General features: G+C 43.0%; 1 protein-coding gene across 1 annotated transcript in view; it reads left to right on the forward strand.

Moving 5' to 3' along the window:
- Positions 1-23,808, forward strand: part of LOC147730418 (aldehyde oxidase 1-like) — a gene marked incomplete at its 5' end in the record, with an annotated part of 524,934 nt that overhangs the window by 307,519 nt on the left and 193,607 nt on the right. The window contains one exon of the mRNA XM_086954065.1: positions 16,094-16,215. Within this exon, the coding sequence (XP_086810191.1) occupies positions 16,094-16,215 (122 nt within the window). The remainder of the gene's footprint in view (positions 1-16,093; positions 16,216-23,808) is intronic.

Below are 23,808 nucleotides of genomic sequence, written 5' to 3' on the forward strand. Positions count from 1 at the left end.
ATGTTAATTTTTATTACAAGGACCCAGCAATTACACTGTTTCAGGCAATCTTCAAAAGGTCTAGGAAGGGTTATCAGTGCCAATCAACCCGCAGGGTTTCCCAACCAACACCAAAATTCCTGCATGTTGCAGTAATGTGGGAGATTCCATGTAATAAAGTGCCTGTCTTTAGGCGTTAACACACTATCGCACTGTTGCACCGGTATAGGATTTTTGGTCAGAACTTATGATTATTATAATAAACAAATATGGTCTACTGCCTTTGTTATAATCTTTCATAATAAACAGATCGGACCTATGTCATCTGACATAACCTTTCCTGGTGAACCAATTAAGCCTACTCTCTTTATAAAGAAGGCACCATACCAACCCGGCTCAGACCAGTCTTTTCGGTTCTAGGAAATGCCTTAAGGAAATCTCCAGGTCCTCCGACTCAATAAACTGTAGGCTTCCGGGTAACCCTGCTTCTGGACCCGAGGTGGCAGCTAAATGGGGATGGCTGTCGGGCGCTTTGAACTCAACCAGACTTCTACGATGACAATGCACTCACGCAATTGACTCCACAAATCAGGTGCTAAATGGATGCTCCTGGAACGGAACATCAAAGGCCTGGCTAACAAATTGGAAGACCCTGAAATCCTTCAGTATCTCTGCTCATTCCATGTGGTGTTTTTACAAGACAGCTGTTCACAGAAGTTGCTCCACTTGGAGGGCTACACAAATCACTTCATCCCCGCAACTAAAGAACACAAGTATGGGCGCAGCAAGGGCGGTATTGCCCTTTTCATGTCTGCCACCAATGCAATCGAATGTTGGGAACAGGACAGTTATGATGCAGGACTGCAGGTAGTAGGAATGACACTCAAAACATCCAAAGTCGGATAAATGTGTACATCCATCCAAATGGAAGAACAAGGACTGAGCTCTCTGACAAGCGGATTGATATCACATTAGGCCTAATCTGAGAGGCCCAGTAATGACCTTGTCAGATCAGGCGATTTCAATATGTGGTTAATGAGTACACTTCCTGCTTATGACATCACAGAGGTGCAAGATAGCCACTGGTCTATACCCTGTCAAGATACTCCTGGGAGGCACAAAGATGACAAGAGAGGACGGACCTTACAAGGCAGTATGGAACACTTCGGCCTCAAAGGTTTAAACGGATGCATACCCCCAGACAAACCGGCAGGCCTTTCATATCAAACGTCCTTTGGGGCATCTCTAATCAAATACACCTTTGTGAGCCTCCCCCTACTGAACTCTATTTTGTCCTTTGGTTATAGGAAGAAATTGGAAAGCGATCAACGACCACAAGAGATAGCCCTTAACATAAGCCTAGTCGACTATGCATGCACAGCAGAACAAGGGATCAAAGGGCATACAACCCTTTCCAGCACTGGCACTCGAAGCTCAACAATTAATAGCTTCTACACTTATTTTGGGGGAAGATCCTCTGACTGGCTGTAAAAGGTCCACCACAAATTGTTCGAGCCAGCATGCCAAGCCTGTCCAGGTCAAAAAAAGATTCAAGCACACCACACAGACCTCCTTCGTGGGCGGAGAAATAACTATTCTATAAGAAGGGCCAAAAGGGACCTTACAATACTGCACAACCTATGGGAGGCAAGGAAAATGTTAAAAAGAGAGAAAAAGAATAATCTGATAGAGACTTCTACCTGCAGATTCCTTACCTTTGAATTTCCCAGACGTCAGGCTGGATCCCGAAAGGTAAGAAATTTGCAGCTAGTCTCTCCCAGATAATGCGTTACCATAGGTAAGTAATTTGTTTGTGAAAGGGAGGTATGGAACTCGGTAAAACTGCTGCATGATATTAAGACTAACAATGCCGCAAGCATTTTGGCGGACTGTAAACTGAGTTGGCAGACATCTTCAGAATGTGGCTTCTTCACACATCTCAGAGTCAACCTGGTATCAATTCCTGCTTGAACATTTCTACTTGGCGGCATAGTCAGACCAATCTAGTGCTTAAGCAGAGGATCCAGAGACGTCAATAATCCAGCCATAGCACCCCATGGGAAACACCAGAAAATCAACTTGGTACACCCTCACCACAAACACTGTCCAAAAACAAATTGCAAAGGTCCATAGAGATATGGTGCTAAGCCTAAGTGGAATTCCATCTGCCATCTTCAATGATGAAGCAAACACAAGGAGATGATGGATGAAGCACTGAAACTTTTCAGACACTCACCCCCAGTCACAGATCTGGGATTAATCCATCATCATTTGTTAGCTCACTTCACCACCCCAGTTCAGACCCAGCCACATGCAAATCAGTCTTGACCTTGTGTCTCATGGGAACAGTCTAGACTTTACGGCTAAGCCAGGTCTTCCCTAGACCAGAAACAAGGATCCGGTAACACCCCTCACCAACCAGGCTAGCTTTCATCCAGTGGCAAAGTGAGCAAGGGGCCCACGTCTGGGCATACCCTGCCAACTTAGGGAGAGCAAAGCAAACACAAGGGAAAAGAAACCACTGGGCCTGTACATTTTCTGGCAACAGTGTCAGGATTATCAGACCATCCCATGTGAAACGGGTTTTTGTGAACACAATTGTCCACCGGTCTAGGGTCAAGTGAAAGACTGTGAATGGACTGAGCAAAGGCGCAGCACTTACCAACACCAAGATGGCCGTCAGGGATCCACATTCCGAGCCACTGGTTAGCGCTCTAGAGTCAGACCGCAATCATTCAGACCTAGGTGCTGTGCCGGTGTTGTGGCGCACTTCACCGGAATTCGAAGGGCAGTAGGATGCCCTGAAGCGAGCGTCGCGAAGTTTAGTTTAGGGAAAACTTCGTTGTGCTCAGAATATTTGTATCTTGAAACCGGAGGTCGGAGGAGGAGTACAGGAGTACTGCTAGTCAAGTAAGACTGTTCCGAGAATATTTATAAGCATGCGCGTTTCTGAGGAGAAAAAGAGTTTGCTGCCAGGCATGCGCATTTGATTAAAACGGCATTGTAGTGCGAGCTCAAGTGAAAGGACACTATAAATTTGGTGCGAATTAGAGTCAGCACAAGTCAGTTATCCAGAGGTTACTAATTGAAATTAAAAACGAAGTAGAGAAGAATTGCCCATAGCAAGTGTCTGTGAGGAAGATGAATATTGCTAGTTGAAGTGAAGTAACCCCAGCAGCCAAATTAGTTGAGTTCGGACAGTTAAAAACAATCTTAGAGAGGGAGTGTACAAACTTGCAAAGAGAATTAGGTGAAGCAAGAGAGTTAATCAGAGTTTCTTCTTACCTTTTGGAATTTGTTTAACACTACAGCTGTGCATAATAGATGGCGAGAAACCTGCAAACATATAAAGAAAAGAGAGTTAATAAGAGATGTTAAGAGCAGATAATAATTATTTCACATTCAGTCCACAGCATACAGAAAAGAAACAAAAACGCACCATCAATAGAAGAGAAGCATAGGCCACATTAATACAGGGTAAGAGTATGGGAGGAAAAAATACACTGTTTAGAAAAGACAAGGTACCATTTAATTAATGTGTGATTTTCTTTTATAGATAACATACTTACCTGTAGAGCTAGAAAATAGTGAAGCTAAAAGAAGACATCGGAAGCTGCAAGAAAGAAGCATACGCAGTGTGGCTGTCTCTTCTCTGTCCAATCCCCTCTCCCCAATAGGGTTTCTTTTGCTGTCGCGCTGCCATTGCGTGAGGCTGAGAAATCTTGGTGGGGCTTTGGGAACTTGCGACTTTCTGCTCCTGTGCCTTTTGAAGAAGGACACTGAACCTTGAAGAGTGAAGTGCCCACTATAAATTCGGCGCCTGAGCAGAATGGTGGAAGGCCTGGACTTAAAAATGTTAGGAGATATTTTAGAAGGAATATAAAGGCAATTAATCTCGGTTAGAGAAGAGAATAGGGAATTGAGAAAAGAGACCACAGATTTAACCATGAAGGTGAGTGGTTTGGTGTCCAATCCCAGTTTAAAATATTCGGAATTCCCAGAAAGAAATCCTAATGAAGAATCAGTATCCCAAGCTAAGATCACCACACAGGTTATCCATGCTTTAGCTCCTGTGATCCCTTTGGCACCCCCAGAACGTTTTCATGGAGACCCACAAAAGGCTCAAGTGTTTACAATGCACCCTACATTTTATGTGTCGTCCAGCAGTTTTGCCCCATGGCGTAGTCTCGAGTGGCATTTATCCTGTCTTATTTAAGCGGGGATGCTGCATCTTGGTCAATGCCCATGGTGACCAGAAATGATCCAATTCTATACAATCTGGATAAATTAAAAAAGGAATTTCTTCGGATTTTTGACAGAAGAAGGGTCTCAGAAGCAACTGACAACGAGTTATTGGAAATAAAACAGGGCAGTCGTGATTTGGTGGCATATTTGGCCGAGTTTAACAAGTTGGTAGTAGAAACTAAATGGCCAGAAAACAAACGAGCAGCAGTGTTCTTTTGTGGTTTAAAAGATGAATTAAAAGATGCCTTGGCACAAGTGCCCAATAGACCTACGGAGATCTCCCAGTTAATTGATCTGGTATTAGAGATTGACTTTCGCCAAAGTGAAAGAAGAGAAGAGAAGAAGCGAGATTTTCGTCCAAGTGTGGCCAGGTTCGATCGAACAAGAACAGAAGGCAACAAGGACAATGACTCAGTCTGTGGGGGAGAACCCATGCAGATAAGGACCATTCGGGGACCTCTCTCAAAAGAAGAAAAAGAACGTCGAAGAGTAAACAAACAATGTCTCTACTGCAGCGGTACAGGACATTTTGTTCGCAACTGTCCAAAGAAGCCCAAGCAAACTATGTCGGAAAACGCCTCGCACCACCAGTAAGTGGAGTTGGACTGGTGGTTGCAGAATCTAAGACAGCTCCAAACACCCATACCTTGGCAAATACCTTACAATTGGCATTTCCGTATTTGGTGATGATGATGACATTGCGGTTCCGAAAGAAGACACTGGAAAAGATAACTGTGATGGTAGATTCCGGGGCAATGGGCAATGTTTATGATCTGAAGTTTGCCGAGAAGATTGGTCTACAGGCAATCAAGAAGAAAAGAAGTGAAGTTGTTTGAGCAGTCGACGGAACAAATCTTTCGTCGGGACCCATAGTGAGTCACACGGAGCCCGTAGAGTTAGAATCTGAAGATGGACATCTTGAAACATTACAATTCAACCTGATAGATGCTCCACAATTTCAACTAATTCTGGGTCTGCTGTGGCTCACAGAGCGTAATCCAACCATCGATTGGGGGGCCCAATCAATCACTATGAACTCAGAGTATTGCAAGGAGAATTGTCATAAAGGATGTCAAAGAGTTTCAGAGAAAACCCCAGCGTTTCATTTAAGTGAAAGAGACGCTACCATTTGTGTAATAAATACAACAACCTTACCCGATAAATACACTGAGTACAAAGATGTTTTAGTGAAGTAGAGGCTGAAAAGCTTCCTCCGCACAGAGAATTTGATTGTAAGATCGAATTGGAACCGGGATCCAATCTTCTGTGCAGTCGGATATATGCATTGACTGAGCGAGAAGATGAACACTTGAAGGAGTATATACGAAGTATCTAGCAAATGGATTCATCAGACCGTCTCAATCCCCAGTCTCTTCTTCACTTTTTTTATCTCAAAGAAGAACGGAGAGTTAAGAACTTGCATAGACTACAGGGCGATCAATCGTATAAAGGTCAAGAACAGGTACCCTTTGCCCTTGATATCAGTCTTGGTAGATCCGGTGAAAGGAGCAAAAGTCTATACAAAATTGGACCTGAGAGGGGCTTACCATCTAGTCAGAATTCGTGAAGGTGATAAATGGAAGACAGCATTCAGAACTAAGCACGGACTCTTTGAATATCAAGTAATGCCCTATGGATTATGCAATGCTCCAGCCGCATTTCAGCATTTTATCAATGATGTGTTAAAAGAATCCATTGATCAATATGCAATAGTGTACATAGATGATATTCTCATCTATTCGAACACAGTAGAAGAACACGAAGAACATGTAAAGTAGGTACTACAGAAATTGAGGGAGAATTGTCTATTTGTAAAATTGGAAAAATGTGCATTTAGTGTAGCTTCAGTGGAGTTTCTGGGTTTCGTGCTTTCACCAAACGGAATAACCATGGATGAAAATAAGATCAAGGCAGTTATAGAATGGAAATCTCCAAGGTCAGTGAAAGAAATTCAGACATTCATTGGATTCGCTAATTTCTACAGGAGATTTATCCAAAACGTCTCTCAGAAGTTGCTTCCCTTGACCAGATTACTGAAGAAAGGAGTCAAATTCGAGTGGACAGAAGAAGCAGAGGAATCTTTTACCCAACTAAAGAAAGATTTCACTTCTTCACCCACATTACTTCATCCAGATCCCACAGAGCCTTTTTTGTGTAAACAGACGCCACCAATCTGGCTTTGGGAGGAGTGTTTTCCCAAAGACATAAGACTACAGGACAACTGCACCCAGTGGCCTTTTATTCAAGGAAATTGATTGCAGCAGAAGCCAATTACACAATCACGGAAATGGAATTATTGGCCATCAAAGATGCCTTCAAAGAGTGGAGACACTACTTAATGGGAGCTAGTAATGTCGTTACAGTATATACAGACCATCGAAATCTGAAACTTTTAAAGTCGGCCAGAACATTGACACCTAGACAGTTGCGGTGGTCTTTATATTTCACAGATCACGATTTTGTCATCACATATTGACCCGGATCACATAACGGCAAGGCGGACGCCTTGTCCCGATTGGGTACGGAAGGAGTGGTTGAAGAGGTCAGAAATTAGACAATCATACCGGCAGAAAGAGTGAATGAAGCAGTTGTGCAAGAGTTTCAGGAATATGGAAATCAGAATTTAATGAATCTTGAAGAAATGGAAAGATGGGTGAAGGAGGTTCCAAAAAGAGAAATCCCAGAAGGGTTACCTTACCACAATGGAGCACTATATTTACCCACACCAGAAATGCAGCAAAAGGCATTGGAAGAAAGTCATGATAGCATTTTGGCAAGTCATAAAGGAATAGTAAAGACTGAAGATTTGGTGAGATGACATTTCTGGTGGCCAGACATGCTCAAAGATGTGCGGCAATATGTGACCACGTGTGAGATCTGCGCAAGGGGAAAACCAGAGCGGCAAGCTCCCAAAGGGTTGCTGTAACCCTTACCAATAAGCATGGGTGGAAAATCCGTTCCGCTAGCGGATTTTTGCGGATTTTCGGTAAAATCTGCGAGATTCGCGAATTTCCCGTAAAATCCGAGAGCGGAACGGATTGGGTCAAAAGTTCAAGCTGACTTTTGTAACTCTTTTAGAATGGCGCCGGCAAGCTGCCAGAGCCATTCTAAAATAGTTACAAAAGTCAGCTTCAACAGGAAGCTCTAATAGATAAAGTAAAGCAGGTGCTCGAGTTGAAGCTCAAATTCAGTTACACAATCATTAATGATTGTGTAACTTAATTTGACCTTCAACTCGAGCACCTGCTTTACTTTATCTATCAGTGCTTCCTGTTGAAGCTATTTGTAGCTATTTTAGAATGGCACTGGCAGCTTGCCGGCGCCATTCTAAGTGGGGCTGAGGGCAGAAGGGCACAAAAGTGGGACAGCGGGCAGAAGGGGACCAAAAAATGAGTGGAGCAGAGGGCAGAAGGGCACAGAAACGAGTGGTACAGAGGGCAGATGGGCATAAAAATCGAGAGGGTGGCAGTGATTAACCAGGCAAAAAAAAAACCCCGCGAACACGCAAAGCGCCCGCGAACACCTGCGAACACGCAAAGCGCCCCGCGAACACGCAAAAATAAATAAATCCGAATTTGCGAATTTTGCGGATTGCGAATTCGCAAGTCCGCAAATTCACAGATCGCGAATTCGCAAAATTCGCCCATGCTTACTTACCAACCCTGCCTTATCCCTGGCATACCATCACATTAGATCTAATGGTTGATCTTCCATCCAGTAGAGGATTTGACACTATATTGGTATGTGTAGACTCCTTGACTAAAATGGCCCATTTTGTACCTCTGAAAGGGGTTCCCACGGCCCAGACTCTAGCACACATCTTTTTTTTTTTTTTTTTTTAAACCTTTATTGAGAAACTACGACGATACATGCGCAGACCCACAACCATCCTGGCCGGCCGCAAATACAGTCATAGGAAACAGGAGAATCGTAAACAATAGGCCAATCTTCAAACAGGATATTTCAAAGTACATTATACAGGATTGCGGGGTGCGCGACATAGGATATGAGGTTTTCGTTTTTTTGGAATTTTAGAAGAAGAGAGGGGGCTGCAACAACAAGGACTGTACACCTTACATAATGAACACTAAAGAAACAGGGGGGTCGTGCCCCAGTTACAATCGGAGATGGGCATTGTCTATAGAAACTATACAATCGAAGCAGCCGCAGCGACAAGACTGGATGATAAGCAACGATACAGAAAGCAACTGTTAAAAGTCCGATCCCCGAGAGCCCACCCCCAAGGACAGGAAACAAAGGCGTATTGAAATGCCTGAAAAAAGAAAGGTGCAAGACCCAGAGACAGCCAGTCCCACTAAAGAGGAAAATGAAACACTAGAGAGGATAAGAGTTCACACAATCCTACCAAAACAGAAGTGGGCAATATCCATCAAAAGACCCTCCAGCAGTAAAATATAATCATGATGGAGGCACAACAATATCGTAAAAGGATTGGCAATCGCATAACATGTTGTGAGCCGGTCCCCCCCCGCCCACTTCGATCCATTCCAGTGGCCCAAAGAAAAAGAAAAAGGAAAGGAATTGGAGAAGAAAGAAGAAAAAAAAAGGCTCATAGAAACTGAAACGGAGAAAATTAAAATCCGCCCCCCCCACCCCCCACCCTACACGCATGCAGAGGCTACGGCCTACCCCCCCCCCCTAGCAGTGTGTCTGTCGCCCAAAAAAGAGAGCACCCGAAATAAAGGAAGAAGAGAAAACAAGAAAAAGATACACTTGTAAAACCGGAGGAGGGCCAAACTTATGTGTCCAAAACAACCAATCTATATATTCTCGGCCACCCCACCCCGACCCCGATTTCAAACATAACAAATGTCCAGCTCCCCCGTCTACCCATCACAATCCCAGCAAAGCTACCAACAAGAAGCGAAAAAGAAAGACATCTTCAACCCTGTCCCTTTCGGTCCGATGTGCCGATGAGGTGTAATAGTGAAACAGCCGTCCAGAATGGGGTAAACAGTCGCAAGGACCACAACAGGGCTAGGCATTGTCCACCAATATCCGACCAACTCAAAGCCATGTGGTCCGTAGATGTACAAAGAAGGGCAGTGCACCTCAGCAGTACTCCAAAGTTAAACATCAGAAGCGTCAGCAGTATGCCCAGGACACAGTAGCAAGAGCCGCCAGCAGATCCCGAAAAGGTTGCAAAACATGGCGCCCAGAGGCGATTCCCCAGCCGCTGTAAAAGTCCAGGAACCTCAAGCGCCTCCATGTAACTCTGGAGAGGCAGCTCACCATAATCGAGCCCAGGGTGTGGCGAAGAGCTCTGCAAATGAGCACCAGCTCGACCGGTAGAGGACAGCGTGGGCACAATGGCATCCAGTCGGCACCCCAGGTCTAGGGCGTAGTAGCACAAATCAGCTCGTAAGGTAGCCAGGGCGCCCATAATATCTCCGATCTGTAAGGGCATCTCAGGAGAGGAGAATGTTGAAACCCCTTGCACACGGGGCTCGAAGACGAGTGGTAGTCCTCGAGCCCGTCCACCATCATCCCCCTCCAGCAGCCCAACATGCCACCGGCGCCCCGACAAGCACAGCCGGGTCTCGGGGACAGGGGCGGCACACTCCATACCGACGCTGCACACGGTTGTAGTGCAGCGTCGGCCGTTGTAAGCACCCTCCGCAGCAAGTCGGGCCAACAGTTGCAATTGTAGAGCGCTCAGCTCAAAATGGCCCCCTTCCCAACACCGGATAATGGAAGGCTTGCAGAGTCATCCAGGGGGAAGTATACAAATGTATCTCTGGTAGTAGCAAAGTTAAGCAAGCGCAGAGATGGAAGGATGAAATAGCGCGCTGCTATGGAAAACTCAGTGCAACAGCCGCTCTTCTCTCTCCGCCGGCCGGTTCTGCCCCGCCTTCAGTGGCCGCCGATGTCGTAGCCGGGGCCGGCCGCCCCTGAGAACAAAGACCCGATAGCCGCCATTAATCAGAACGGAGATAGGGACGATTTATCACTTCCACAGCAAGAAGCACGTCGGGAAGCACACCGTTGGATGCGGCGTCGCTTCCCAGATCCGCCACCACGAGGAGAACACAGGATAGTCTGCAGGATAAGTAGCGGTGCAGGAGGAAAACAGAGGGTCGGCGGAGCCGAGGGATCAGGCGGCCATCAGGGTTGCAGGCTAGGCTCCTCCTCCCTAGCACACATCTTTAGCCAAACAATTGTCAGAGAACACGGAATAGCCAAGATTTTAATATCAGATAGGGGTTCCCAATTTTTATCCCATTTTTGGAAGGCTTTCACCAAGAAATTGAACATAGAAACTAGGTATACGACTAGTTATCACCCAGAGCCAGACGGCCAGACAGAGTGAACTAATCAGGAGTTAAAGCAGTATCTTAGATTATGTCTTTTGGATCAGGAGGGTGACTTGCCAGATTATCTGTGGGTAGCAGAGTTTGCACACAATAATGCAAGGAATGCTTCTACTGGTTTCTCTCCTTTTTACTTAAACAATGGAAGACACCCTCATCAATCCTTACATTTTCAGGATCTGGATGTTCCAGCAGTAACAGACTTAGTTGAACACATGACACAAGTGCATAGTTTAGATACACAGGGCCCGATTCACAGAACTAACTTAAGACAAAATCCTAAATTTACTACTATTTTCGTATTCACAGAAGGTACTTACTCATTTTGGTATTCACAGAAGACACTTACTCATTTCGGTATTCACAGAAGTTAGGACTCCTAACTTTAGGACTCCTAAATGCCTTCTGTGAATGCCGAAAGTCTTAAAATTAGGATTTTTCTCAATTTAGTAGTAGTAAAGTTAGGACTCCTAACTTTAGGAGTCCTAAATACCTTCTGTGAATACCGAAAGTCTTAAAATTAGGATTTTTCTCAATTTAGTAGTAGTAAAGTTTGGACTCCTAACTTTAGGATGCCTAAATGCCTTCTATGAATACCGAAAGTCTTAAAATTAGGAGTGTTCTCAATTTATTAGTAGTAAAGTTAGGAATCCTAACTTTAGGAGTCCTAAATGCCTTCTGTGAATGCCGAAAGTCTTAAAATTGGGATTTTTCTCAATTTAGTAGTAGTAAAGTTAGGACTCCTAACTTTAGGACTCGTAAACTGAGAAAAATCCTAATTTTAAGCATTTCGGTATTCACAGAAGGCATTTAGGAGTCCTAAAGTTAGGAGTCCTAACTTTACTACTACTAAATTGAGAAAAATCCTAATTTTAAGACTTTCGGGATTCACAGAAGGCATTTAGGAGTCCTAAAGTTAGGAGTCCTAACTTTTGTGAATACCGAAATGAGTTAGTGCCTTCTGTAAATACGAAAATAGTAGTAAATTTAGGATTTTGTCTTAAGTTAGTTCTGTGAATCGGGCCCACAGAATTTAACTAAGGCAAAAGAAAGTTACAAATTTCATGCAGATAAAAGGAGGAGAAAGGAACCAGATTTGAAAATAGGATATAAGGTTTGGTTAAACACAAAGAACCTCAGACTTAAGGGGGTTAGAAAACTGCAACCTAGATTTGTAGGCCCCTACCAGATTGAGAAAAAGATGAGTTCAGTAAATTATCAGTTGAAATTACCTAAAGGGTTACGAGTTTATCCGGTATTTCACGTCTCTTTCCTAAAGGAGGTGACAAAGGATTTGCGGATGAACAAACCCCCTAAGCCGATCCAAACTGAGAAAGGAGAAGAGTTTGAGGTGCAGCAAGTTTTAGATTCCATGATTCCGAAAGAACGACTGTACTATTTGTTGGATTGGAAGGGTTATGGACCTGAGGGAAGATCTTGGGTGTTATCTTCAGATGTTCATGCCCCTCGATTGATTAGAGAATTCCACAGAAGATTTCCGGATAAGCCCCAGCAGAGAGGAAGCACTTTGAGGTGGGGTACTGTCAGGATTGTCAAACCATCCCATGTGAAACAGGTCTTTGTGAACACAATTGTTCACCGGTCTATGGTCAAGTGAAGGACTGTGAATGGGCTGAGCAAAGGCACAGCACTTACCAACACCAAGATGGCTGCCAGGAATCCACATTCTGAGCTACTGGTTAGCGCTCTAGAGTCAGACTGCAATCATTCAGACCCAAGTGCCGTGCCGCTGTTGTGGCACACTTCGCTGGAATTCGAAGGGCAGAAGGATGTGCTGAAGCCAGCGTCGTGAAGTTTAGTTTAGGGAAAACCTTGTCACGCTCAGAATATTTGTATCTTGAAACCGGAGGTCGGAGGAGGAGTACAGGAGTACTGCTAGTCAAGTAAGACTGTTCCGAGAATATTTGTGAGCATGCGCGCATCTGAGGACAAAAAGGGTTTGCTTCCAGGCATGCACATTTGATTAAAATAGCATTGTAGTGCGAGCTCAAGTGAAAGGACACTATAAATTTAGCACAAATTGGAGTCAGCACAACTCAGTTATCCAGAGGTTACTAGTTGAAATAAAATACGAAGAAGAGAAGAATTGCCCATAGCAATTGACTGTGAAGAAGATGAATATTGCTAGTTGAAGTGAAGTAACTCGAGCAGCCAAATAAGTTGAGATCAGACAATTAAAAACAATCTTAGAGTGACAGTGTACATACATACTTGCAAAGAGAATTAGGTGAAGCAAGAGAGTTAATCCGAGTTTCTTCTTACATTTTGGAATTTGGTTTAACACTAGAGCTGTGCATAATAAATGGTGAGAAACCTGCAAACATATAAAGAAAAGAGAGTTAATAAGATACGTTAAGAGCAGATATTAATTATTTCACATATAGTCGACAGCATACAGAAAAATAAAAACCACACCATCAATAGAAGAGAAGCATAGGCCACAATAATACAGGGTAAGAGTATGGGAGGAAAAAATACACTGTTTAGAAAAGACAAGGTACCATTTAATTAATGTGTGATTTTCCTTTATTGATTACATACTTACCTGTAGAGCTAGAAAATAGTGAAGCAAAAGAAGACATTGGAAGCTGCAAGAAAGAAGCATACTCAGTGGGGCTGTCTCTTCTCTGTCAAATCCCCTTTCCCCCGTAGGGTTTCGTTGGCTGTCGCGCTGTTATTGCGTGAGGCTGAGAAATTTTGGGGGGCTTTAGGAACTTGTGACGTTCTGCTCCTGTGCCTTCTGAAGAAGGACACTGAACCTGACAACCAGCATGACTACTCAATTCTACCTGTGCTTTCTCACAAGGCAGCCATCTGGCATACAGTCAGAAAAATATAAATATATATACCATTAATTTTGGGAAAACACTATTCAACCCCTCCTCAAAGGGAAAACAAGGATGACCAAAGTGTAAACCTCAACCCATTGGATTTGTCTGAGGGGACAACCAGAGTGGGAAATCAGCACAAAAACTCTTGTCTACTACACTAATCTGTGAGAATTCATGTTACACATTATTTGTCGCAAAAATCAAGTAGAGGGGAGTGTGGACCACTTGTCCTGTGTCACCAGGGTCTCAAATAACGTGGGAAACCATCATAGTAAAACACCGTCATATACGGACACAGGCGTCGGGCAGTATATGTTGATTCTCCACCTTTGTGTACCGTAACAGCATTATCATTGGGTCTTTTCCTTTGTACGTTATGCTGACCTCCTCATGGAGGAAGACCAACTGGATTTGCAGTGGTGGCCAGAAATAAAAAAATAAACAAGTGTGCTCTTATTAAAAGAGTGATGTTAAAATTCCTAAATTCAAGTCTCTTGTTTTTTATTCTCGAAGTATGTGAAATTGGAAGTTAAAAACAGTGGCGTGCATGTTTAGACTTAATTATTGGTCTGCCGCACTGGTAATTGTGATCATCAAGGTCAACATGTTTTAGTCTCTTGGGATCTCCAGAGGCTTTCGTCAGGACCAGTAATTTGAGAGCCTTATTGTAGCTCTTAACATGGATTAAGGGGTTGGTTGTTACTGACCGCCTTGGTTAATTGGGGTCAGATCTATGGTATCTGAACCTAGAAGGAAAAGAATACAGAAAACAATATAGTAACATTTTGTGTTATAAATTGTATTCATGCTTTCAAAGAGCTGTGACGGTTTGTCTATATATCTTGTCCCTGTACGCTTAATTTAGAGCAGGGTACATATAGAAAGTGTGGGTGTTCGCTACACAGCCTTGTGCGTTGCAGGACTGAAGGTAAGTAAGCAGGGATGTTATGTAGGTTTCATTTACATGTAGCTAGCTGTATCGGTCTCTATTCTGATTGCTAGGGAAGGGTAGTTAGTGTCCATTTACTCACGATTACCGGTCCGTCGAGGGATATGCTTCTTGTCAGCTTACTGGCAATCCGTCGGAATGACTTGTTCTGACTACGTTAGGAGGAAGCAAGTTCTTATGCCGACGGGGAGGATATTATCTTTACGTGTGCTTGTGGGGTTATAGATGCCCCATTCACACTTCGTTGATCATCTGGATATCAACAGTCTACACCCCCAGCTTGATACTTCACAACAGTGGTTCTGGCTGAGCACTTTACTCTTCTGAAACAGGGCAACTGCAGCGTTACTAGACACCTTACGGAGCTAGAGACCTGACTTTCTTCTTACCAATCTGCTAATTGTTGACCCTTTACTCACGCTATCCATGCCCATCAGGAATGTGAATATTTCTGCCGCCGCTACATGTGAAGAAACTACCTTTATCTCCGTTATCAGCTATTGGTTTCTTTGGAGACTCCCTGCTTGTGGAATCTTTTTGGCTGCTTTAAGGGACTCCACCTATAAACCATTTTGCCCTGACGAAGTTCCCAACGGGAACGAAACGCGTTGGCTGAGGCCTTTTAAAGAATTGGATCAATAAAGGAACGTTTTTCAAAACCTATAATTTTCTTGGACTCCTACTTTTGGTGCAACATCCTTATCCATAAGAATATGCATCTGTCTCGACAGTGGAGCTTCTCTGTGGCTAGCTCTGGATGTTCTTGTGCACAACTCCTTACGAATTTGTTGACACTTGAAACTTAAGTGCGAAACCTTAGTCAGCCGCAGTTGTGTGTTTAAAATTTATACAGTTTAATAATGATCTACCATTAAAGATAGATTAGACTTATGACCTCTGATATAACTCTTTCCAGTGAACCAATCAGGTGTATTGGCTTTATCTCTGACTTGTCATCATAACCAACTTAGACCTACTGTATTCAGCATAAGCCTTTCCACTAGGCAATAATTGGTAGACAGTCATATTATTACAAATATGTACACAATTAGAATTGGCAAAATAATATACAACCCTTCCTAAAATGGAACAACAAGCATTTTGAATTGCAAGAGGGTTTGTCCCGTGAATAACCATCACCAAAACCCTTAAATACCTGTCTACAAGCTTTTATACAGTGTAATCACAATCCACCCTTAGAAGCCATCCTTAAAGGCCTATTGGCTACAACATATGCTTTTCTCAATACATATGTAGGACTCACTGTCTTTGCTTTACCTTGATCAGTGGCATGTTACCATGACCAATTCCGTCCTGCTATATTGACCATAAGCTTTCATTCAAGCCACAAAGTGCAGTACAAGAATTTCTTTTTCAGCAAAGTCATACAACATTTGCCCAATTAAAACCTGTGCTCATAGGTATCAAGACCTAAAAATGGTGCAAAATAATTATGATTTTTTTTGCCCCAATGCAAAGTTCAGGTAATACTGGCCCAGGTCTGCGGTTAGAAAGCTATCTGGTGCGACTTTTGTTGTGAGAGCCAAAAAATGAGTACCATTGAATCGAGCAGAAAGAGCAGCTAATACGTAAGTGCTCAGGGGACAGTTCATTTTGTGATGTGTTCAATATGACTATACATGGGTAAGCTATATTTTGCATGTGTGTGACCACATGGGGGCAACGTCCTTTCAATGGTTACTGATGGTTATTTCTTGTGTTTTTTCCTGGTACAGGACAGCTCTACGTTGGAGGGCAGGAGCATTTCTACATGGAAACTATTACTGCCCTGGTTGTCCCAAAAGAGGATAAAGAAATGGATATTTATCTCTCCACACAAAGTGTCGCACTTGCCCAGGTGAACTGGCTACCATCCTACTATTGTGGGACAGAATTCATAGACCCACACAGGTTAAACCCTAATCCAATGCCGCACCTAGGGCCATATTACCAACAACTAGCGATAATGTTTGTCTCTAACTTGTTTAGAGACAAAAATTATCGCCGCACATCGGCGATTTTTATCGCAGATAAACCTTGCTATTAGCAAGGTTTATCGCAAATGCGATAAAAAACGGCCGCAATGCATGAATATCGCTGAAAAGTCAGCGATATTCATGCATTATCGAGCAAATGCTCTTAGCCATGTTATCCACCTCCCATTGGATAACATGGCTAAGAACTGCTCAGGGCAGGTGTTAGCTTTTGGAGATATTCTCGCTTAGCGCGAATATCTCCAAAAGTTGGTAATAGGAGATAGCGATGTTAGGGACTGTTTCCAGTCGCTAACATCTTGGCACGCCCACTTTGCATGTCATTAGTGATAAATATCACTGACATGCAAAGCGGGGCCCAAGTAGGTCGCTATCTCCTATTAGCTGTCACTAACTGGTGTTAGCGACAGCTTGGTAATAGGGAGATAATTTTATCTCCGCTTTCTTGGCTTTTAAAGCCAAAAAAGCGGAGATAAACACCCTTGATAATATGCCCCCTAGTTTGTTTTTATACTGGAGATGTGTCAAATAATTAATTGGAAAACCTCTTGGCCAAGACAGGCTTGGGGTTATGTTGGGATGTGCATTTGTGAATTATAATTCATTGTGAAAGTTTTAAAACAAATTAATTTACCCTTTTACTAATGGGGATTTTGGGCCAGTTGTATTAAGTTATTGTGCCTTATCAAGTGGCAACCTTCAGCCTTTTGAAATGAAAATGATTAGTTGGAGAGATGCAAAGCACGTTATAGCTCGCATTAGATCCCTAAAAAAAGCATATGCCCCCTTAGTGAACACAGATTTGAGTCCTTGCTAATGATGTGCAGTGAAATTAAGCCTGTAGCATATGTGACGGTACATCACATGCCATCACAGCGCATGCCATTACAACGCGGTTGCAACAACTCAAGTGTTGTTATAATGCATTACCATTATGACGCATACTCTTACCATGCATAAGCCTTTACCACGCATGCCATTACAATGCAAAGGCATGCGTGGTTAAAGCATAAACTAGGTAAAAGTCGTTAAGGTAAGTAATGGTACACACACACATATATATATATACCCAAACGTTATCCTTAGTACCCCAATAACCATACCCCTAAATTCCTAAAATTACCTTACCACCCCAATACCCAAACCTACAATAACCTAAAATTACCTATTCCACCCCAAAACCCATAACCACCCTGAACCCTAAAATTACCTTTAGCACCCCAAAACCCACTCCCACATGAACCCTAAAACTACTCCTACACCCCAAAACCCAACCCCACCCTATACTTGTCTTATACTTACATATAAAACACACATGCCTTTATTATTCATGCCTTTGCAACAAAATTTGTTGTAAAGGCATGCATGGTAAAGGCATATGCGTTGTAATGCCATGCGTTGTAATGGCATTGCGTTGTGACGGTGATCCAGCGAAAGGCCAGGATGAACATTTCACAATCAACAAATCTTTCAAATGGGCCCTTATACACATTCCATTTTCCTGGCTGTTTCTCTGGGGGTCAATTTTTTTGTTCACTTTGATCTTGATTAGTCAATGTCTAACTAATCTTCACAGATCAACACTCTTTCTTTTGTCAATGGACCATTAGTTGAGTAGTTGATGGTGATATTAACAATTAACTAACTAACTTACAGATCTTAATTAAATAAACAGACTCTGGGCAAGATCAATGAATTTTATCTAAATCTGAGTCCTAAATGAACTCTCATTAGTACAAATTCACAATGCAAATTCTATCAACTTTCATGGGAGTGAAATATTCATTTAACAAATACATTCAATTCACAGGCCCATCCAACAATTCAATGCATTAGGAGTGAATAGATGAAGAGACAAAAGGCATAATAAATCATACGCAAAAGACATGTAAATTTATGACAGAATAATAATTTCCCAATTTGTTTCGTGACTTTCTCCCAGTATTGCTTGATTTGTGGGCATTCCCACAGTATGTGAAAGAAGGTGCCAGTCTGATTGCAATGATGCATACAGAGGGGGTCAGGACGTCTACCCAGTCTGAATAGGAGATTAGCTACAAAATAGACTCGGTGGAGGATTTTCAGCTGGATGAGACGTAGTCTCATGGGGATGGCTACTTCTTTGGGGGATGCCAGCGCGTCACACCAGTCTTCTACGTCGATGCTTCCCAGGTCTGAATCCCAGCCCTCACGTAATCGTTGCATTGGGTCGGTTCGATTATTTACCAACTTTTTATAAGTGAGGCATATTGATTTTTGGTTCATAGGGTCAAGTATCAACCTGTCCTCTAGGGGCGAAGACTCAGGCAGGAGGAGCTCCCTAGGCAGGGCCACAGAGATGACATGACTAATCTGGAGGTATCTGAAGGTTTCAGTGTGTGCCAACTGATACTTAGTCTGAAGTTCGGCAAACGTGGCTAGTTTCCCCTTCAAAAGATTAGGTGATTTGAGCACTGCTATTTATATTGAAGTTGATGATGGACTGACTGTGCTCCCAGGACACCCCCCACTCTGGGGTGTGAAACAGTGACAACAGGTATGAACAAGTTCCTAATCAACTTGTAACCCTGGGCACAAGTGTGTGCTGAGTAGCCAGCAAAAAATATTTTTTAAGACAGTTATTCAGATATCCATACGGATGATTCAATTTATTGATAATCCAAACTGCTTGACGAAATCCATAATGTTACTTCACATCAAACGTCATAATCAAGTAATTTTTCAATCTGATAATCACGATGTATTAAACATTTCACTGGCCGCCCTTGGCCTCCCAATGCATTTCGGCGCGAATCGGCGCCTTTATCAAGGGATCTGTAAGTTTAAAACAATGGTGATTAGTACTACTACTGGAACGCCCACCACACGTATAAATTTAAACGGTGATTACCAACATCTTAAACATAAAACCTTAGACAACATAAATGACATTCTAATACATTTAACTCATAATGTATATGAGAACAAACTCAAATATTCGGCTGTTCTATATCAAGCTAACAGCTGAAGAGTATAAGTTACGCCAAGGGTGGGGGGGGGGGGGAAAGGTTCCGATACTGGCGTGAGTTGTGAACTACGCGAAGGGTGCTTGCATGAGTCATGGACCCTACCAGGCTTATATAGGGAACATAGCGGTATTAGAAGTAAGGTACAGAAACCGCTAGTGATGTTACAAGTTAACAGTTAAGAAATGGCGCGCTGATCGCTATACTCGCTTACCAGTGAAAAGATAGAGTGAGCCGCTCTCTGCGAACTCCGCTGTACTCCGTGTGAGTTACCACAGAGTGGCGGAAGGGGAATTAAGGAAATGGGTAGGCGGAGTCTACAACTACGCTCTGCTGTGCGCTGGTGATTGTGGGAGTTGTATGCTGACGTGCAGCGAGACTACAATGAAAGCACAAATAACCAACAATAATCATGCACGGATATGGAAAGTATACAACTGTAACATTACAGGTAACAAAGAAATTCCACTCTTTCATTGAGACCCCCCCGGTTTCAAAGTCTTTAAGCGATAAATCCAATGATTTTCTCGCTTAAGAAGTTGTGTTTTGTTGTTGACACCTTCGTGTTTTTCTACAACTTCAACTATGCGTGCTTTCAATTCCGAAATATCGTGTCTGGCTTCAAGGAAATGTGTGGCCACGGTAGACTTCAGCATTTTGGTCCTAATATTGCTCTTGTGTTCATTGAGCCGAATTTTTAGTTTGCGCTCCGTATGGCCCACATAATGCAAATGACACAGACAACTTAATACATATATAACGTTCATAGTGTCGCATGTACCGTTTACTTTTAAATTGATGATGACTTTAAACTCAGGAGGAGATAACTTAAAGCCTTTGCTGATATTACCACAGTTATTGCAGTTCATGCATGGCAAGGTTCCTTTATAAATGGTAAACGGACTGATCTTAGATCTGGATTTCAATAATTGTCCTACATTTTTGGATCTAGTGTGTGCGAACAATGGTTCATGTTCAAATGCTCCCTTGAAGTCTGGTTCTACCCGTAGTATAGACCAATGTTTTTTGATGATGTTTTTAAAGGATTGGCTTGACGTAGAATATTTACTCACACATGTAATATGTTGCTCTTTGTTCACTGGTTTATGAGTAAATAGGGTCTCTCTTGTCACATTTTTAATCCTTTGATTTGCTTCACTCAAGATGGATGAGGGGTAACCTCTCTTTTGAAATCGTGTGGACATTTCCTTCATTTGTATTTCAGCTTTTTCTGGTTCCGAGACTACTCGTTTCACCCTCATAAGTTGAGAGTATGGTAGATGTCTCTTCAATGCTGGCGGGTGAAAGCTGTCATAACTCAATAAGTTGTTGCGGTCTGTGTTTTTTCTGTATAGAGACGTGTTGAAGGTTTTGTCTCCTCTAGTGATCTTTACATCAAGAAAATTGATATTATTCTCTTGGATATCCCAGGTGAACTGTATGCGTTCGTAAATCAAATTAAGTTTGGATATTTCAAATGCTAACACTTCTTTGGCACCTTCCCAAACAATAAAGATGTTGTCGATAAATCGGACGTAAAGTTTGATATGTTGTTTCCAGATTTCTTGACTCAGGATGTTAATTTCCTCATAGTCCCTCATAAAGATATTCGCATACGTGGGGGCTGCCGAATTTCCCATGGATGTTCCGCTCTTCTGGATATACCATTCTTCTCCATAATTAAAATAGCTGTGCATCAGAGTGAACTGTAAAAGTTCCATCAAAAAAACTTTCATGGTATCTTCATACTCACTGGAGAGTAGAACTTTTTCAACTGCCTCAATGCCTGCTTGGTGGGGTATAGATGTATATAAGGCTTTGACATCAATGGTGGCCATGACTATAGGTTGTTCTTTGGTGATCTTAACTGATGCCAATTTTTTCAAGAAGTCTGTGGTATCTTTGATATATGATTGGGTGCCCACAGCAAAGGGTTGGAGGTATTTATCCAGAAACTTTCCAATTGGTTCGTGGATGCTTTTTGTGGTAGACACGATAGGTCTACATGGAGGCTTTTGTAAATTTTTATGAACCTTGGGTGTCATATAGAATGACGGGCTCCGTGGATCCATCTGTATCAAGTATTGTTTGGTCTTGTCTTTGATCGTGCCATTGTCAATTGCTTTCTTCAGGATTTGTGAGAGGATATCTTGAATTTCTCTAGTAGGATTGCATGACAGTTTCATATATAGGTTAGTATCTTCCAAATGTTCAACAACTTGTGACTCATAGTATGACCGATCCATTATAACTAATGCTCCACCCTTGTCCGCTTTCTGACAAATCACTGATTCATCATGGCTGATGTTTCTGATGGTGTTTAATTCGCTGGATGATATGTTGGTGTGTTTCCTATTATGAGGTTTAATAGTGTGAATATCTTGTTTACAGAGCGTTTCAACTCCCACAATCACCAGCGCACAGCAGAGCGTAGTTGTAGACTCCGCCTACCCATTTCCTTAATTCCCCTTCCGCCACTCCGTGGTAACTCACACGGAGTACAGCGGAGTTCGCAGAGAGCGGCTCACTCTATCTTTTCACTGGTGAGCGAGTATAGCGATCAGCGCGCCATTTCTTAACTGTTAACTTGTAACATCACTAGCGGTTTCTGTACCTTACTTCTAATACCGCTATGTTCCCTATATAAGCCTGGTAGGGTCCATGACTCATGCAAGCACCCTTCGCGTAGTTCACAACTCACGCCAGTATCGGAACCTTTTTCCCCCCCCCCCCACCCTTGGCGTAACTTATACTCTTCAGCTGTTAGCTTGATATAGAACAGCCGAATATTTGAGTTTGTTCTCATATACATTATGAGTTAAATGTATTAGAATGTCATTTATGTTGTCTAAGGTTTTATGTTTAAGATGTTGGTAATCACCGTTTAAATTTATACGTGTGGTGGGCGTTCCAGTAGTAGTACTAATCACCATTGTTTTAAACTTACAGATCCCTTGATAAAGGCACCGATTCGCGCCGAAATGCATTGGGAGGCCAAGGGCGGCCAGTGAAATGTTTAATACATCGTGATTATCAGATTGAAAAATTACTTGATTATGACGTTTGATGTGAAGTAACATTATGGATTTCGTCAAGCAGTTTGGATTATCAATAAATTGAATCATCCGTATGGATATCTGAATAACTGTCTTAAAAAATATTTTTTGCTGGCTACTCAGCACACACTTGTGCCCAGGGTTACAAGTTGATTAGTTTCCCCTTCACCCACATGTCCCCAACTGAGGATATACCAATTGTGTCCTATTTATCAAAACCAGGGCATTTACTGAGCTGTCCCAACATGTTGGGCTCCCAAAGTGGCGTGCTTTAGTCAAGCGGTTGTGCCAACCCAACTTCCTCGTGACTCCATGCCAGACCTCCACCCTGCGGGCTGTAGTGCCCGTCAAGTTAAGCTTAAGGGGATTGGTGTACAGTGCCTTATTGTAGCCGTCCTGCCCCAGGAGCCAGTGATCTGAATGGAAATTTGGATTGTTATGTGCACCAAACACCCTTCTATTTATTGCGGTCAATTGTGAAGCTTGGTAGTATAGCTGCATGTCTGGTAGTGCTATGCCACCGTCATACCATCCCATAGTGAGTTTATTCATCGCTATATGCGGTGGACGGTCCTCCCATAGTAATAATCCCCGCACAACGCTATCTATTCTGGAGAAATAGGAGTCTGACATAGTAATAGGGGTGTTCTGTAGCGCATATAGGAAGCGCTCAAGAACACCCCAAAAGTGCTGCTCGGCGCAAGAGGGTAAGTGGGAGGGACCACCAGTGTAAGACATCCGATTTGAGACGTTGGAGGGACCCCAGGAGATTATGTTCATAGAATAGGCTAGTATCCGGGGTCACAAAGATACCCAGGTATCAAAATCCCTGAGATACCACCGGTATATTGTAGCCCAGAGGGCTGGAGGGGGGTCACCCTATAGCACATACATCTGGGATTTAGACCAATTTATCTTCTATCCGGAATGGGCACCAAATATGTGGAATATGTGAAGTACCCACCGCAAGGATCGTGAAGGTGAGGCCAGATAGAGAAGAATGTCATCCGCGTAAAATGAGATGCGGTCTTCGTGATCTACCGTCCATTTCAGTCCCCGTAATTCTGGATCACCCCTAACCCAGACCGCCAATGGCTCCAACACAAGGGCGAAGAGCAGAGGAGACAGCGGACATCTTTGCCTTGTGCCCCACCCGAGGGAAAAGGTAGATGAGCGGTGATTATTGACGGTGACATGCGCAGTAGATTGTGTGTAAAGCAGCCTGATCCATTTTATTACTCTAGGTCCAAAGCTCATATGAGCCAATACAGCAAAGAGGAAATTCCATTCAATAGTGTCAAATGCCATGGTGGCATCTAATAACAGTAAGATCGCCTCCTCCCTGATAGTTCTGAGTCTACCAAGGGCCCCATTTAACCGTCTCAGCTTCCGGGCT

This window comes from Lissotriton vulgaris, chromosome 2_1, assembly GCF_964263255.1.
Source record: "Lissotriton vulgaris chromosome 2_1, aLisVul1.2, whole genome shotgun sequence".
Classification (NCBI taxonomy): domain Eukaryota; kingdom Metazoa; phylum Chordata; class Amphibia; order Caudata; family Salamandridae; genus Lissotriton; species Lissotriton vulgaris.